An 18770-nucleotide genomic window follows, 5' to 3' on the forward strand; every position below is an offset into this window, starting at 1 on the left:
CCCCCGTCCCTGGGGCTCATGGAACCAGCACCCACTGCTCAGGCAGGCCCAAGGACCCGGGCCAGGCGATCAAGGTCCTGCTTCATACTCCATCCCCAGGGCTCACAGACCCAGCGCCTACTACATTCAGACTGGCATGGCTTGCCTCACCTCAGCATCCACCAGCAGGTGCTTCAACCTGGCTCTGTCCAGCCTGCCCCCAGTTCCAGTTCCTATTTGGTGGCTACTGCAGCCTAGTCCAGTCCAGCCAGCCCCCAGTCCTAGCCCTAATGTAGACTGGCTGGTATTGTCGCCCTACCTGGCCTGTCCTGCACCCTGTCCTGGTTCTCAGATCTGCCAGTGGATGTTATTAACTGACCCACATGTTTGCCTGTAGGTACTGTAACCTGGCATGGTCTGGGCTGCTCCTTTTCTTGGTTCTCGAGCTCACCTGCAGTGACTCTGTCCTGACAAAGGAGTTCCTAAGCTCCTCCATCAGATCTCCTCCCAGTGACGATCTCACGCCCACTGTTGGGTCCTTGGTCCAGGTTGACTTTGTCCACTTGTTGTCCTGGCAGGAACAGCATCCTTGACAATTGGCCCACACACCCTTGCCAGTTTTTACTATTGGGTGTTATAGCCCAGCCACACCTGGTCCACACCCAGACATGGTTCTCACATGGTTAAGCAGGAACTGAGACCCAGCCGAGCCCATTCTACACCCACCCTGGCTCTCACACAAACCAGTGGGTATTGGAGTGTAGCCCAGTCTGTCACTCCCCAGACCCAGTCTACATCCATGCCGAGGGGCTGCAGCCCTGTTAGCCCAGCCCACTGCCCCCATGCTGGCTCTCACGCTCACTGGTTGGAACCCCACCCAACTGGGGCGTCCCCTTGGCTCCCCAACCAGGCCTGTTCCCACCCACAGATCTTGTGGGTGCCAATGGAGATTGCAGTTTCACAGGGGTGAGCGCACATAGCCCGCTGACAGATTCTGGCCCAGACCTGGTTCTCTCACATGCTGATTAGTGTCGTGGCACAGCCTCACATTCCCCATTCCCTGTTCTGACTCTCACTGGTGGGTACTGTAATCTAGCCCTACCATGTAGGCCCCCAGCCCTAGCTTTAATGTGTGTCAGTGAGTGAGATTTGGTGATGGTCACTGCTAACTACCCCAACTTAGGTCTCCCATGTGTGCTGGTGCTTCAGTCTGACCCTTAAAGGTCATCTCATTCTTCCCTCCCAGCCGCAGCCTCAGCACCCTGTCTTACCTGCAAGTACAGTGGCCTTGCTTATGGAAGTCCCTCAGTAGCCATTCTTCACCTGAACATGAACCCTCAGGTTCCCACTTGCCCTCCCTTGTGCCACACCCCAGATCCCTTGTAAGCCCCACCCCTAAGTCCCCGGAGCACACCCAGAAGCTTTGCCCAGTGCCAGTGGTGCCTGGGGCTGCCTGATCTGGGGTTGCCCCTGCCACCACCAGGCACGTGGTGTCACCAGGCATGTGGCAGGCCCCATCCAGGGTTGTCCGCCCTCCACCACCCTGAGAATGATATCTTTTAAAACAAAACAGTAAGAATTAATTACGTGGGAATAAAAGCAGCTAATAGACTGGATGAGCAAGTACAGAATTAGGTCCAGTTTATCTGAAATTTACAATATAATAAATGTGGCAGCCTCATATCAGGTGTTTGAATGGCATATTAAATAAATGGGGCAACTGGCAACCATTTGGGAAAATACATAATTGAATCCCTGCTTCATCCTAAATACAAAGATAAATTCCAAATGTGTTAGAACTGCAAATGTAGAAATATAACCATTTAGATGCCAGAAGAAAACGTATGTGAATTTCTTTGTAAACTAGGAAAAGAAAGACCTTCCTACCTATGCTCTAAAAACCCAAAAGCAACTAATTGAACTACATATTTTTTTTAAATGATGTTGTAAGGTTTCAGAAAGCAAAAGCATGCCAGCATAGTGCATTAAGCCGCTGCCAGCATCCCATGTGAGTGCTGGTTCCATTGCTGGCTGTTCCACATCCAGTCTAGCTCCCTGCTAATGTGTCTTGAAACTCAATGGATGGGGCCCGGCGGCATGGCCTAGCGGCTAAAGTCCTCGCCTTGAACGCCCCAGGATCCCATATGGGCGCCGGTTCTAATCCCGGCAGCTCCACTTCCCATCCAGCTCCCTGCTTGTGGCCTGGGAAAGCAGTCAAGGACGGCCCAATGCATTGGGACCCTGCACCCGTGTGGGAGACCTGGAAGAGGTTCCAGGTTCCCGGCATCGGATCGGCGCGCACCGGCCCGTTGCGGCTCACTTGGGGAGTGAAACATCAGATGGAAGATCTTCCTCTGTCTCTCCTCCTCTGTATATCTGACTTTGTAATAAAAATAAATCTTTAAAAAAAAAAAAAAGAAACTCAATGGATGGTAACCCAAGTTCCTGGGCCCTTGGCACCATGTGGGAGGTCAAGGTGGGGTTCTAGACATCTGGCTTTGGGCTGGCCTAGCTCCAACGGTAGTTGCAGCTATTTGAGGGGTCAGCCAGTGGATCAAATATCTCTCTCCCCCTCTCTCTCTGGAACTCTACCTTTCAAATAAATAAAACATAAAACACACATACATGCAAAATTAAAAGATTTAAAATTAAAATTTGCCCCAGGGCTTGCACTGTGGCAGAGTAGAAAGCAATTAAAGTTTCTGCCCACAGCACCAACATCCCATTTGGGTGCCAGTTTGAGTCCTGGCTGCTACATTTCCAATCTAGCTCATTGCATGTATACTTGGGAAATCAGGAGATGGCCCAGCTCTGGCCATTGTGGCCTCTTGGGGAAGTTAGCCAGTGGATGGAGAACCAAATCCCCTACCGCCTTTCAAATCAACCAATTTTAAAATATACACCTAAATAACAGGAAGCACTAATTTTCCTATTGTGTAAAGAACCCCTAAAAATTAAGAAATAAAGGAGTCACACTCTATGAAGTTGGGCAAAAAAATAAGGGAAGAAGTAAATAAAAATTATAGTATTTGGAAACTGAAATAAATGTGTGTAACTGACTAAATATGACATATTAGAAAAACATTGTAGTAACTTCAAAATGTAGTATTTGAACTGAGCAATTTTTTTTTAAGATTTACTTATTTTTATTGTAAAAGCAGATTTCCTAAGAGGAGAGACAGAAAGATTTTCCATCTACTGGTTCATTCCCCAAAAGGCTGCAACAGTTGGAGCTGAGCCAATCCAAAGCCAGGAGACAGGAGTTTCTTCCAGGTCTCCCATGTGGATACAGAATCCCAAGGCTTTGGACCATCCTTCATGCTTTCCCAGGTCACAAGCAGGTTGCTGGGTGGGAAGTTGAGCAGCCGGGGCACAAAATGGTGCCCAGATGGGATCCTGGCACTTGGAGAAGGAGGTTTAACCAATTGAGCCATGGCATTGGGCTCTGAACTGAACAATATTAGTGAATTATAATTTAAGGACCAAAACTGCAAAGAAATTATAAATTGAATTCACTGGTTTTATTGTTACGTAGTAATCTTGGCATTATAATTTTTTCAACTGTCATGGATGTAAGAAATTATGATTGTAATAAAATTTGCAGTGTGGGCTCGGCAGCGTGGCCTAGTGGCTAAGGTCCTCGCCTTGATCCCATATGGCCGCTGGTTCTAATCCCGGCAGCTCCACTTCCTCTCTGTCTCTCCTCCTCTCAGTATATCTGACTTTGTAATAAAAAAATAAAATAAATCTTTAAAAAAAATTTGCAGTGTAAGAAAAAAATCAACTAAAACTGTATGTTAGATACTAAGTGGAAACTATTTTGTGTTTTGTTTTTAAACTGTAGTAACATAACAGCAGAAGAGTTACCTAATTCTTCCCTCTGAAAAGACTTAGAAATAAGTGGCAACCCGAGGCCCAGTGCAAGGGCCTAGCAGCTAAAGTCCTCACGCAGCTCCGTCCTCTGCGGCCACTTGGGGAGTGAATCATCGGACAGAAGAACTTTCTGTCTCTCCTCCTCTCTGTAGATCTGACTTTGCATTAAAAAAATAAAATAAATCTTTAATTAAAAAAAATAAGTGGCAACCCAATAGCAATAAGCTCTTGTATCATATTACTTCTAAATATTATTTGCTCCTCAAAGACATCAGGATCCTTTAAAGACATTTCTGAATGCAAGTTTACAATAATAAAATCAGGCTAGTAACATGTCAGAAAGGGGGTTGGTAGCCAGCTTGCAAGGCCACTGACCAAAACATCAAACTGTAACGTCATCAAGAAGAGCAGAGTTGCTGGACTCCAGGTGGGATGTGCTGCGCCCCCATGCAGCGTGCCCCGCCCCATGCAGTGTGCTGCGCCCCCATGCAGCGTGCCCCGCCCCATGCAGTGCCACCTGGGAAGATTGTTGATCCTGAATCTATTCAGCTGTGAGCTCCAACTTTCCAGTTTATAGAAAGTGAGACCAGATGGAGGAAAGGAGAAAACAGGCAGAAAAGCAAATTAAAGCATACCACAAGGAAGTAATCAGAGAAGTGCTGAATGCAATGGGACGTGGGGACGGTTGTCTGCGTGGCCACGTGCCTTCTGCCTTGGCTGCTGACTCACTGTTGACTAGGAGACTGTGAACATCTTGAGGACAAAGAACATCCTCCTTATCTGACGTCTCTGGTCCCTTCAAAGAACTCAGCACGTGAAGAGCGCTAGAAAAGGGATACAAATATGAGTGCTTGCTGCACCTCCATCACAGGGCCTGGACAGACTCCTTAACCTCAGCCTCCGACAAAAGAACTATTTCTCTGTTACTTCATTTTTTTTGCAGTTCTTCTGAAGTCGTTACCAGATACCCTAGCCACCTGGCCAACTAGTCGAATACCTAATTACACCGTATTAATTGTACTGTATCAGGCATGCTAAAGGTGCATCCTTACAAAGTGACATTTCTGGGGCTGGAATTGTGGCACAGCGGGTTAAGCTGCCACTTGTGATGCCAGCATCTCATATTGGCAGCACTGGTCCAAGACTTCTGGTCCAGCTCCCTGCAAATGTGCCGGGAATGAGCCAGCACATGAAAACATGCTCTCTTTCTCTCCTCTCCCTCTCTCTCTCTCTCTCTCTCTCTCTTCTCTCTCTCTGTCCTCCCTCTCTGCCTTTCTATGAAATAAGTCATTTAAAAAAAAAATGAAGTTCTTGGAACTTACATCCTGTGAAGACAGCCTCACAGTGATAAATAATACATACAGATACTATGCAGGAGCTATTTCCTTCATCGTCCGCACACACATTGTGTTCTTTATATGTCTTCTGTATGCGGGAACGTTTTGGCCTCTCTGATAGTTCCTACCCATTGTGGGCAGAGCCAGCTCTGAGACGAGCCAAGAGCTCAGCAATGACCACACCTCTGACCAGCAGCCTCGCCAGTCCAGACCCCTCTGTCTGAGCCATACGGTGTCCTTCCAGGGCCCCCACAGCCACCCTTACAGCTTAGAAGCTGTAGCCCATTGTAAGCACTCACCTTCATCCCCAGGCACACCATGCCCTCCTGCCTTACCTCTGCTGAGGGAATGCCCGTGCAGGCTGTCACCTTAGCATTATCCTGGCTCCTGTCCACAAGTCTTCCCTGCGTGGTCCCACACTTGTAGAATGTGTGCCTTGCCTGTTCCTCTTCCAGGAACTCACCTAGCGGGTCATTACATTGCAGAACACACACACACTCTGAAACAATCAGTGGCTCCAAAAACTTTACTTAGACCTTTGTTTCATACTATCCCTACAACGGAGTATTTCCCTCTCCTTTTGCTTGCCCTTCAAAATCTGCATCTCCTTCAAGGCTTTTCACATGGAGTTTTCCCAGTTCTTTGGCAGCCAATTGTTCTTTTCATGGAATTCCCCAGTTCATTTCTATTCCAAACTTTATTCTTCCTCACTTACTACCTTTAAATCTTGCCTCTCCCACAGCAGTGTAAACTCAGAGACCAAAACAAAGTTTCATTCATCCTTATGCTGCCATAGATTTGTTATCAAGCTGACATGAATGCAGATGCTTAATTGCTGTATACACTTATACTTGTCTATAAAATCCAAGTACATGTTGTTGTAAGCACAATGTCATTTGTTCTGATTGAGGGATAGATAAGAGAAGACATGGTTCCTTGTACTGTAAACAGCCAGTTGGTGTAACGTAGCCTGCTGAAGTACCTGCACAATCACATGCCTTTTCATGTCTCAGTCCTTGCTTGGTTGTCATTGCCTGCTCTCTGAGGCCCTGGGCACTTCAAGACTTCCATCAAACGGTCTGAGGAAACACTTTTGCTCCCTGAAAGTGCCTGCATGCTTTGCTTGGTTCTCACATCCCTCGCCATCTTCACTTCTCAAAATGGGGTCAGTCTTCCAAGTCTTCTGATGTCCTTTCCACCACATCACGACTGGTCTCCCGCACAGACATTTCAGAAAATTTGGAAGTCATGGATAAAGTGGATCTGAGATGTGCCAAAGGGGGGAATGGAAAGAGAGTAAAAGAGAAAGTAAGATTTTTTTCCTCACAAATTTTGCTCTAGGATAGGGAGACCCCATCGTTGGAAGTGTCTAAGAAACAACCAAGTGAATAGTTACCAGGAATTGTAATAAAGGAATTTCCTTGGAAAACTTCTGGTTTTTGATAATTTTTTAAAGGTTAACTTATTTATTTGGACATTGGAGTTACAGAGACAACTCTCCAGGTGGCTCCAATAACCTGTACTGGGCCATGCTGAAGCCAGGAGCTTCTTCCAGGTCTCGCACGTGGGTGTCAGGGCCAAATACTTCGCCCATCTTCTGCTACTTTTCCCAGGCCACAAGCTGGGAGCTGGATGGGAAGTGGAGCAGCCAGGACAGAAACTAGTGCCCATATGGGATGCTGGCATTGTAAGCAGTGGCCTTACCCGCCATGTCTCAATGCCTATGCCTTTTTAAAAGAATTTTTAAAATGCATTGGTTTTTTAAAATATAACATTTAGAGGACAGCCAACAAAAGACAAGTGACCATACACCAAATTAAAAAACATCTATCACCCTTGCAGAATGACAGAGAGAAGGAGAGACAGAAAGTGGTCTTCCGTGCACTGATTCACTCCCCCATTTTGGTCACAACAGCCAGGATTGCGCCAGGCTAAAGCTAGGAGCTCAGAACTTCATCCGGGTCTCTCACATAAATGACAAGGATCCAAAGCGCTTGGGCCATCTACTGATGCTTGCTCAGGTGCCGGAGCTGGGAGCTGCTGGAAGTGAAACAGTTAGAACTCAAGCAGATGTTCTCATGGGGGATGCCAGTGTTGCAAGTGGCAGCTTCATCCCCTGTGCCACACACCAGCCTCTGGAGTGGATTTCTCAGATTCTTTCCAACTCTAGGATTGCTGTTATTTGTTTCCTTAAATTGTTTCTCATTTTTAATTGAAAAATAAAGTTTATGAGGTACAATGATGCATTGTATTGTAGAATGACCGAATCAAGCAAATCCATTTGTTATTTCAAATATTTTTTTAGAAGAACACTTAAAATGTATCCTTCCAACTTCCAAATGCACAACACACCGCTATTCCCTGCGGTCGCCACGATGTGCAATAGATCTCCTGACACTTTGTACCCTTTGACCAACATCCCCAGGCCCCGCTCCCCCAGCCCCTGATCACTACCTTCCTGCTCTGTGCTCCTAGGAGCTCTACCTTTTCAGATTCCACACCTCAGTTAAGACCATGTGGTATTTGTCTGTCAGCGCTTGGCTTGTTTCACATAATGTCTGCCAGGTTTATCCATGTTGTCAAAAACGACAGTGTTTTCTTGTTTGTAAAGGCTGGATAGCGCTGGATTGTGTGTATGTGTGCGTGTTCTGTATCCTTTCATCAGTTAATGCACACTGAAATTGATTCCAACTTTTAGTTACTGTGAGTAATGCTGCAAAGACCACGGGAACGCAGATCCATCTGTGACAGACTGACCGAGGTCCTTTGGGACCTACACACTGTAGTGGAATTGAGGACCTTTCGGTGACTGTTGCCCACTGTGTCCATAGGACTTGCCTGCCCACCGCCAGTGCACAAGGATGCCCCTTCTCTGCATCCTGCTCAGCATTAACCTTTTGGTGTGGACATCCTCATGTGCACGAGATGGTATTTCAAGGTTTTTTCTTTTTTTTTAAAGATTTGTTTTTTATTGGAAAGTCAGATTGACAGAGAAAAGGAGATACAGAGAGAAAGATCTTCCATCTGCTGATCCACTCCTCAAATAATCACAACAGCAGGAGCTGAGCCAATCCAAAGCCAGGAGCCAGGAGCCTTCCCTGGGTCTCCTACATAGGTACAGGGTCCCAAGGCTTCAAACCATCTGCATTGCTGTCCCAGGCCACAAGCACAGAGCTGGATGGGAAGTGGAGCAGTCGGGACACAAACTGACACCCATATGGGATCCCAGCATGTGCTAAGCGAAGACCGTATCCACTAGGCTACTGTGCTGGTCCCTATTTCAAAGCTTCGATTCACACTTCCCTGTTGATTGCTGATTTGGGGAATTTTTATGGATCATTTGGCCACTTGAGCACCTTGTTTTGGTCAATGCCTGTTCAACTCCACTACTCATTTTTATAATCAGGTTGTTTTCCTACTGCTTTTTGTGGTATATTTGGGATATAAATCCCCTGTCAGATGTATGCATGTCTTTCCCCACTTCGTAGGCTGTCTCATGCTGTTAGTTGTTTCTTTGCTGTGCAGATGTTTTTTAGGTTGATGTAATCCTATTTGTCTGCTGTGACTTTACCCACCTGTCCTTTGAGATTCATACTCAAAAACTAAGTGCCAAGATCAGCGGCATGAGCCTTTCCTCTTTGTTTTTCCCTAGTGGTTTTATAGTTTCAAGACTTAAAAAAAAAACCTGATTGATTGATTGATTGATTGATTGATTTAAAAATGTAAATGACAAAGTAACAAGGTGGGGGAGGAAGAGAGAGGAGAATCTTCCTCCGCTGGGTCACATCCTGTGTGACAGGTGTAGCCAAGGGTGGGCCAGGTAGAAGCCGGGAACTGCATTCCCAGCCTCCCACAGGGGCAGCAGGTGCTCAAGAGCTCGGACTGTCATCCACTGCCTTGCCAGGCGCATTGTCAGAGAGCTGGATCCGAAGCCAGGAGCCAGGAACTTCCTCTAGGTCTCCCACGCAGGTGCAGGGTCCCAAGGCTTTGGACCATCCTCGACTGCTTTCCCAGGCCACAAGCAGAGAGCTAAATGGAAAGTGGAGCTGCCGGGATTAGAACCGGCACCCATATGGCATCCCAGGACATTCAAGGCGAGGACTTTTAGCTGCTAGGCCACGCCACCGGGCCCAGGATTGCATCTTAAGGCTGAATTCTTGCATCATCTTGGTCATACCATCTTGGAGCCCATGCAGCCATTGCTGATAATCACTGAAGAACCGGCACTGATATTTTATGATTTATAGTCATTTCACAACCTACTTAATACTAGTGCTAAAAAATTAGACTATTAACATAATTCATGGAAGAAAATCTTTTGTATGGCTAGCCATACAAACCTACACGGTCGTAGTAGTGCCCTAACTCCTGTGTCCTTGAATTAAAAAGCACAGCTCAGAGCTGGCATGGCAGTATTGTGAGCTAATCCTCTGCCTGCAGTGCTAACATCCCACATGTGCACCAGTTCTAGTCCCCATTGCTCCGCTTCTGATCCAGTGCCCTTGTGGTGGCCTGAGAAAGCAGCAGAGGTAGGCCCAAGGTCTTGGGACCATGAACCCACATGGAAGAATCACAGAGGACTCTTAGCTCCTGGCTTCAGATCAGCCCAGCTCTGGCCATTGCAGCCATTTGGAGAGTGAACCAGTGAATGAAGGAGCTCTCTCTCGCTCACTCACTCTTTCTCTCCCCCTTTCTCTATAACTCTGACTTCCAAGTAAAAATATTAAAAAAAAAAAAAAAGTACATCCTAGTAACTGTAAAACACACTAGGAACCTTGGGTTCAATGTCAGATATGTGCAAAATATTTTCTGGCTCAAGGTCTTGACTATATTGTTGAAACTCCCAGTACTTTAAAGAACCCCCATTGTAAAGTTCATGGAAGTGGAATAAAGTTTATTTTGGTGCAAAAAAAATGTTTGCAATCCAGGTATAGGAGGTGTCTTCAAAAAGGTCATGGGAAATCACATTGATTGCAAACAATTTTTTACACTTAAGTAAGCATTTCCTGTTTTGAAATGTAGAGTTACCGAGGGAAATAGAGAAGAACAGAGAGAGATTGATCCTCCATTTGCTGCCTCACTGTCCAGACGGCCACAATGTCCAGTAGCCAGGAACCAGGAGTTTCCTCTAGGTCTCCCGTGTGCATACAGGGGTTCAAGGACTTGAGCCATCCTTCGCTGCATGCACAGGCACTTTAGCAGGGAGCTGGATCAGAAATGGAGCAGCCAGGACTCGAACTGGTGGCTTACTACTAGTGCTAAAATATTAGTGCTTCCACCTGCTGTGATGCAGGGCCAGCCTCTAAGGTTAACCTTTGTCAGTATGTGTTCCCGTAAGTTTTCAAACCCCCCATGATGGAGAAGGCAGCATCACTGTTTCGTTGGATGCAGCAAAGCAGACACCCAGTGTTTATGCTTTTTCTGTGCTCAAGCCCACTGTGTTAGCAATTGCATGGTTGGTTAGATTAATGTGTGATAATGAGTCGGCATTTGAAATGATGAGGCTTGTCTCTTGTCTCTTTCTCTATGAAATTCTAATTTGTATCGAGTGTCTCAGAACACTCAGCTTTGAATGGTGCTGTTTATGCACAGAGTCATTTATTAAATAAAGATGATGTTAGTAATTTTTAAATCAGTGGTTTGAGTCAGCCTTACTTTCTGATTTGTAGACCAAAAAGGTTCCGCGGCTTTGATGAAATACACTCAGCGGCTCTTCAGTGTTAAGTCAGCTGCTAATGGAGGGAAAAACCCAACTGTAGGCCAGACGTGTTATTTAAGAAATTGTTTCTTTAATTATGTTATCATTGAAAAACATTAGATTAAATATTTTTAAACTGTTGCCTAAGAATATAAATAGCCTTTCAATTACCCACATTTCTAGGTCAGGCTGATGTTGTTGGTAATATTTTGCAGCACTGAATTGTACAGCTGAGGGAGAATTGAATTTGATTTATACTCAAATACAGCTCTTGTCAGAGACATAGAAGGGATTTTTCCCTTTCCATAAAAATCTGTTAAAAAAACCAGTCATCTACTAATTAGATAACAAGCAAGAAAATGTGTTATTTTTAAGACTAAAAGCTTTTTTAATACAAAACTGAGCTGTGCTTTTTTCTCCATTTCAGTGTAAAACCTGTTCTGAACCGAAACAGATAACCAGTTCATCTGCCATCTATGACAACCCCAACCTCATCAAACCAATTCCAGTGAAACCCAGTGAACACCAACAACAGCGCATCCCTCAGCCCAGTCAGGTACTGGGTCCTGTGCTCACATCACACCTACCCTGGGACTCTCAGAGCCTTAGCCCGAGTACCTGGGGGGGCCAAACCTGGCACTGCCCAATGGAAGAGGAGTCCCATGTTACCTGCCCTCCCAGGACAGGACCAGAAGGATCACAGCTGGCAGTCGCTACATTTGGTTCCCGTCCTTCGTGGAGCTGAACATGACAGGGGCTAGCAGCAGCAACAGATGACTGCTAGCGCCATCAGGGCCAACAGACACATTGCCCTTGGGCTCACTTTGTCCTGGCCACTGGTCTCCCAGTTGGGAACCCACAGCCAAGGCAGCACGGGTTCTGGCACCTCCTTCCTGCCGGCCATGGCGTGGCCCTGAGGGGACAGCTGCTGTCAGAGTCTGAGGCAGTGACTTAAAATCCCCCATTTGGACTTGGTGACTTTGCACTGCATTTGCAACCCAGAATGTTCTTTAGGGTATAGTACAGCAGGAGCAAGGGTTGGCCACTGCAGTGCCGTTAGTGACTACTCATTTAATCCTCGTGGGCCATGCTCCCATGTTGTTCCTCATCAGAGGGCTCGTGAAGGAATTGATCTAAATCAATTGTGAAAACGAACACAAAGCCAACAGACGCAAAGAGATTAGCTCTTGCAAGTCTGGTATTGAATTTGAAAAAAGAAAGGTTTTTCCGGTTTCTTTTAGCATTCTCTGTATTGTTGGCTTTTTACGAAAATGTTCTTTATGCTTTAGTAGAAAAACCAGGCAATGCTGAGTTCTGCATGATGCACGTGTGGCAGTGCAGGAGGCAGCTGGAAGAGGGAGAAGGGCCTGGCACAGTGCAGGAAAGGAGTAGCTCTGTAATCGGCCAGGCTGCTATGTGTGGGATGTAGCTGGTGATGTTTGAAAAGCTACGGGGATGTCCTTGGAACAAACAAGTTAGACATTACGCTCCAAGCTGCCAGGAGTTCAGAGGCTGTGCCCATGAGCTCTCAGAACCTTCTTACCCCTTTGAAGGTTAGACTGGCATCCTGTTGGAGAGATTAAGAGCTTCCTAGGACTGCGGTCTCCCGCACCAGGAGCAGACGCTGGGCCACCGGCAGTAGATGCTGCCCGCTTCCCCCCCCGCAGTGGCGTGGGGTATCTGTGGGAGGAGAGAGCTGTGCAGACTGTCTTTTTGCAAACGAGGAGGCTGCGGACTCTGAGGCCAAGTATACCCTCTTCTCTTCTCCATCAATTCTTTGTAAATAGCAAAGTCACAGGCGAGCTGTGTTCCCTCTCACCCCCTCCCCTCCCCTCGACTGTACAAGGACCCATGTTTAGATCTTTTTTTTTTCTTCCAGAACTTAGATCCTGAACCCCAACACCTATCCTTGACAGCTCTGTTTGGGAAGCAGGACAGAGCCCCGAGTTCAGAAACCGCGGAACAGACCCAGACCCCCCAGGCCCAGCACAAGAAGCTTCCAGGGAAGCCAGGGGTCGCACGCTCCCTGTCCTACGAGGGGCCCAAAAGGCACTCACCCACCATGGAGAAGCAGCTGTGTCCAGCCATTCAGAAACTCATGGTCAGGGGCGCAGACCTCCACCCATGGGCAGAGCTGCCCGAGAGCCGGCCCTGTCAAGAGGGCAGCCCCCACCTGGCTGTCCCACCAGGCTCTCTGCGGGACCCTGGGGCTCCTCCTAATCCACAAAGTGCTTCCAGAACTCAGAGCCTGCTGGAGAAGTTGCACAGTGCCCCGGGGGCCGCTGACAAGTGTGACCTCGGTCCCACAGCCCCCGCTCCCACCCCCACCCCGGCGGGCTCTGTGGCTCCGGGTTGCAGCCGAACTCTCACTGCGGCAGCCGAGAGCATGGCTCAGCCGCAGCTGGACCATGTCAATGGCACTCTCGCACCTCCCACACCAGGCCCTCCAGCTCACGGGAAAGAACGGGCCATGCTCCCTGGACCAACACAGCCCCCACGCAGCATCCCTGCCAGCAGCCCCCAGGTGGTGGCACCGCAGGAGTTGCTGAGGAAGCTGCGGGCCATGCAGCAGGAGCAGCAGCTGCCTGTATCCACGCGGCCGGCCCTGGCAGCCAAGTTTCCTGCAGCAGCTCAGGGCCCTCAGACAGGGAAGCCCCTGGAGTCCTGGATCAACAAGACATCAGCCAGCGGAGAAAAGCAGGCTCCTTTTTTTCAGGTAAATATTAACCAAGGACAAAAAAGAAGCAAGGGGGCACGATGATGCAGGGAAATGTCCTTGTTTATTACACAGGCAGGTCTGTCCTTCTTAAGGCTTCCTCCCAGCTGCACATGATAGCTGGGACTGGGCTGGCCAGAGCAGAGAGCTGAGTGGCACGGGCCCAACTCCTTGAGCCATCACCTACTGCCTCCTGGGGCGTCAACAGACAGGAGCAGGGGCCTCTACTCGAACCCAGGCGCTCCCAAGTGGGGCACCCATGCCAGCCTCTAGGCCAAACTCTTGCTCCTGCAGTAAAATTTGGACTGCCCTAAGGCACCTTAGGAACCACAGGTCGCACACATTTCTGTTGAGCTCAGGAGAGCCCCCATCGGCCTTGACTTTCTGCCTTGGGGGAGAATGGTCATGTTGCTTAGCAATCTGGGAGCTGCCCGAAGCCGCTGCCTGCCAGCCGTGGGAGACAGTGTATTTGTGGCCTTGTCGCTTCGTGGTGTTCCCAAGTCTGAAGAGCAGTGTGGATGTGGCAAACAGCCTGAGCTATGACACTGGGAACTTGGTGGCTCTGCTTTGAAGTCGTTCTGGGAGAGAGCAGACATCTGCCACCTTGTTTTCTCCATCCACAGAGATGGCCTTTTATTCATTGAGTAGAGATTTTGAGCACTTCCTGCAGGACAGGCAATGTGCTGTATCATGATGCAGAAAAGCCCCTCCCCGCGCATGGCCAGCCAGCGGGGAGGTTCTTGGAGGAAGCCGGGAAGCCCAAAAACGCCTTCCTGGCCCAGCCGCGTGAGTGTTTGTCCCGGTCTATCAGTACAGCTGCATTGAGATCAGGAGAGGGGGCTCGTGCCGCCCACCTCCCCACCCTGTGCACAGGCAGCCAGAGAGGGGCGACACTGTCTGTTTTAGATTCTGCCCTCTGGGGCAAATGATGCTCCATGTCCAGCAAGACCCTGGGCCAGCAGGGCAACGGCGAGTGATACCAACCTAGCCCATAGGCAGCCCCTGCCTTCTGGCTTGGAATGGCTTCCCCTGTGGACTGGCGTCTCCATCAGCCATACCTTGAGTTTCACAATTAGGAAGTGCTCCGCAGTTAACTTCCATAGGAAACATTCTTGTCACGTCCCTCGCAACCCTTGGAAATCTTGCCTCCCGGCAGGCTATGCAAATCCATGTGAAATGAGGCCTTGAGTCAAGAGCATCCTCCGTTATTGTCCGTGAGTTTTGAATCTGGAACTCAGCCTCACCCTCCTCTCCAGGGAACTGTGTCCCCACTTGAAGAGTCGTTTTTTCTTCTTTTTTTCCCCTCTCCTGTTAGAAAGTTGGGGTTAATAGTTTAACTTAAATTTCTGCATGCATAATTCTCTTCCCAGCACTCAGAAATGTCAAGAGCCAAGTAAGGCAAGTGTACATTTTTTTCAGCCCACACTCTGCTCCTGTCGCCGATGCCACTTCTCCCCAGAGCATTCACTCTCTTCGTACCTCCTCCTCACCACGGCAGCCAGGACCACGGCAGGTGCAGCTCCTCCTGGGAGCCTGGGTGCTGCCGGCCCTTGGGCCCCTTGTCGCAGGCCCTCTGGGGATCTGAGGGGGCAGATTGACAACGGTGGTCCCTGAGTTAGAACCAGCCCCATTGGAGTCCGCATCCCGGAGGCAGTCACGGGAGAGCTTATGTTTAAGACTGTCAGCCAGACAGATGTGTCCCCAGCACTGGCATGTCATGTCGGTCCTGTCCCCAGACCTAAGCCTGGAGACGTGGGGGTGCCTGCCAGCCCCATCGAAAAAGGACAGAACAGGGGAGGGGCAGAGGAAGGGCAGGGCTTGTCTCAGCCATGCCTACCTGGGTATAGTTGGCAGGTGCCCTTCCCCACCCCGGCAGGCCTAAGTGCCTGCTCACCCAGCACTGATGGGAGCTACAGCAGAAAATGCCACATGAAGTCCTTGGGCTCCCAGGGGGTTTGGGGGCATGTCCGTCCCATGCTGGGTAGAACAGGGGACAGTGCACCCGGAAGTGAGCTGCCCCTTTGGTCCCCTTGTGCAGAGATGCTCTTTACCACAAGCCTCTGTGTGTGTGTGTGTGTGTGTCTCGTAAGCAGGTCGCCTCACCTCCGCACAGTCCTGCCACCGCGCCTCCTGCCTTGCTCCTGGCCCCCACGGTGTTCACACACTGCACCTCCACCCCGCCCAAGGAGAGGGACAGTAGGTTCTTGGCCCTGGGAGGCCCCGACCCGCCTGCCACCTCCAGCAGCCTCCTGGTTCCCCTGCAGAACCCGGAGCCCCCGGTGAGCTCCAGCAACCCGCTCACCAAGCTACAACTGCAGGAGGCTCTGCTGTACCTCATTCAGGTAAGGGGCGTGTCCCTCCCTGCTACAGGATGTAACTGACTGTGAACTTGAGGCCACTGGCCACCAAGCTGGTCCTCACCACACAGGGGGAGGAGTTGGGTGGAGCTGCACAGCAGCTCGACCTCAGCCTCCCAGGCCTCACAGCCTGGTCTGCAAAATGCTACCCAGGGTGCAGCTGGGCTGTGCATGGCTCAGAGTTCTACAAGGAGCAGGTGGCTTGGAGGGCTGTCAGCTGTCAGGAGAGAAGGAGGCCTCCCCTAACAGTTGCAGTCACCATGAGGAACAGGAGCCACAGGTGCCCCCCGGCGAACCAAAGTCACAGCCAGGTGGCAGGCTGCTCAGCAGCGTCCCCCCAGACTGATGGTAGGAAACAAGAAGGGAAGCAGGGCACGCTGTGACTGCCCAAAGCAGGTTTTCCAGATGTTTCCTGCTCCTCAGGATGGGTTGGGGTGAGGATGGTGCCTGCGTCGGCTGCCCTGCTTTCTGACAGCTGTGGCAACAACAGCTGCACTTAGGTCAACTCTGTGCCAGACACGGTCTGCTGTGCCTCGCCGCACCCCATTTCCCAATGGCACACGGCCATCAGCCACCAGCAAATGAGGATGGCAGAATGGCATCCCTGGGGGCTCCTGGTAGCACACTGCCCTGGGTGCGTCCTCATAGAGCATGCCCCTAGATAAGCGATGGGCCTCACCTGTGTTTCATGGACTTAGGAGCCCTTGGCTAGCATAGTCCGGGGACTTCCTGAAAGCCAGGTTTTAGGACAGTGTTGGGGATCCTTGCCAAAGCCCTGCAGCACCATGGGGAGCTGGCCAGGCCTCACCCTTTACCGCGTTGGTGGGCTCAGGGTGCGAAATGAAGTGATCCAGCAAGGGAAAATGGATACTGCATGATCATACTTGAGTCATGTCTGTGTATCTGTTGAAAACCACCCAAGTTAGCCAAGTTGTTGTATAAAGGAACCTGTTTCAGAGTGTATGCACTGGGACTAGATGCCAGCATGGAGCCATCTGGCACAAATGGCCCTCCCCAACCCCTGCCAGGCAAGCAGTGTGCAAGCATCTGTATTCTTTTAAGCTCTGGAGAAAAGTTAACAAGAACCTCGGAAGTGTAGCCATAAACTTTTAACAGGAGTGACAAAGGAGAAAAAAAAAAAAAAACCAAAAGAGCCATTTTTTTTTTTCTGGTTCCTGGCATTCTGATCACGTTGCAAGCCCCTGCAGCCCAGAGCAGCCTCTGCAGGTTGCTAGTTAGAAATTTTCTTCTGCTCACTGTGCTCCACACATGCGCTGTTCTGGGCCTCCTTCCCATGATGCGCCCCCAGAGATGCTCTGTGTCTGAGTCTCCAGCCCATTGCCTGGTCACAGTGTCATGGTAGGGGCTTGGTGGTCACTCAGTAGGAAAAAAACAGGGACAGTGTCGCTGTCTTGGTTGCGTGAGAATCGTGCTCACTTCATATGGCATGCTGAGAGGGGCACGAGGGGCCAGTGTGACATGTAGATGACTCACCTTCACCTGTTGGTATAGAAGGGAACAAACTGCCAAGAAAGGACAAAGGAAACCCGGGCTCCAGCCAGGCACGAGAGCCCGGGAACCTCCCGGCCTCCCAGGAGGAGCAGCACTGAGGCACTGGCGTCCTGCACGTGATATCCCAGCCAAGGCCTAAACTTAACACACGCCTCCCAGCCGCTGACCCAGGTCGCTTCCTCCCGCTCCACCCACCTACCAACAGCATGGCCTGCGGGGCCCTGGGCCTGGATACCCCGCCTGGCTGTGTGTGGAGCAAGCGCTTGCTGCCCCCTGCACACACACGCACTGACCCAGGAACACAGCCGGCTCCGCCCAGCCTGGCCTTCAGCACATGGCAGCCCCACACGCAGACGCGAGGGCAGGATGGTACTCCCATCTCTTGGCACCTGCCCGCCAACCATCAGTCGCATCCCCTCACGTCTCTTATTTTGTTTTCCAGAACGATGACAACTTCTTAAATATAATCTACGAAGCCTATCTCTTCAGCATGACGCAGGCGGCCATGAAAAAAGCTGCGTGAAACCCAGCGCCCTAAAGACTTGGGACTCCCCAAGACCTTGTAGAACGCCAGCGCGGTGTGCTTGCCGTGAAGTAGTGTCGCCTTTTGTAGACAAGTATGTGTAAAATAAAGTAAACTGATTTTTTTTTTCTACAGTCAAGTGTTTTGTTTTTGTATCTTAAAACTGCAGCCTTCAGTACACCTGGTACCCAGAATTGAGTGGGCAGAGAAGGAATCCTTTGCCAGGTCACACCGTAAATGCTGAGCTGCGATTGTTGTTTTGTTTTGTTTTCTTGCGTGTGCGGGGCCATTTTTAGAAGCACCGGCCTCTCCGTGGGAAGGGCTGTTCTGAGCCTGTCGGCTTGCTGCTTGCCGCCGGCCCGACTGGCAAGGAGACGCTTTCCCGTGGCTGAGCTCCTGGTGCCGCGGCGCGTGCTGACCGCCAGGTGGCAGCCTCGCCCCACCTGAGAACCTTCCCAGCCTTAATGCGCCTCTGGGAGATGATAATGATGGTTTTCTGTTACCAGGCGAAGTAAACCTTTGATTTGTTAAGGAAAAAAAAAAAGAGAGTTGGCGTATGTTTCCCCTCCCCACCCCCGTCCTCTGTAAGGAGGCGATTCCCGAAGGTATTTATAGCCAGTTTTTGGCCCTTAGGAACGTGGTTCCAGAAGGTGACAGGCCCCACAAGCTTCCTTCCTCCACTGCCCGCAGTGTCACCATCAACTCCACGTGTGCAGGGAGAGACCCGTGCCTGGTCCCTGAGAAGAGGCGGGCGTTCCCGGAGCCCTGCAGCAGG

General features: G+C 49.9%; 1 protein-coding gene across 4 annotated transcripts in view; it reads left to right on the forward strand.

Annotated features, from left to right (window-relative positions):
- Positions 1–18117, forward strand: part of DCP1B (decapping mRNA 1B) — a 51608-nt gene extending 33491 nt beyond the window's left edge. The window contains exons 5-8 of one of the 4 annotated variants that reach the window (XM_058656032.1): positions 11315–11443; positions 12767–13603; positions 15697–15945; positions 17915–18117. In XM_058656032.1, the coding sequence (XP_058512015.1) occupies positions 11315–11443; positions 12767–13603; positions 15697–15945; positions 17915–17995 (1296 nt within the window). In that variant the 3' untranslated portion in view covers positions 17996–18117. Of the gene's footprint in view, positions 1–11314; positions 11444–12766; positions 13604–15693; positions 15946–17914 lie in introns of all 4 variants that reach the window. The other 3 variants (XM_058656031.1, XM_004578838.2, XM_058656033.1) reach the window with 3 other exon arrangements.
- The last annotated feature ends 653 nt before the right edge of the window (positions 18118–18770 follow it).

This window comes from Ochotona princeps, chromosome 27 (assembly GCF_030435755.1).
Source record: "Ochotona princeps isolate mOchPri1 chromosome 27, mOchPri1.hap1, whole genome shotgun sequence".
NCBI lineage: Eukaryota > Metazoa > Chordata > Mammalia > Lagomorpha > Ochotonidae > Ochotona > Ochotona princeps.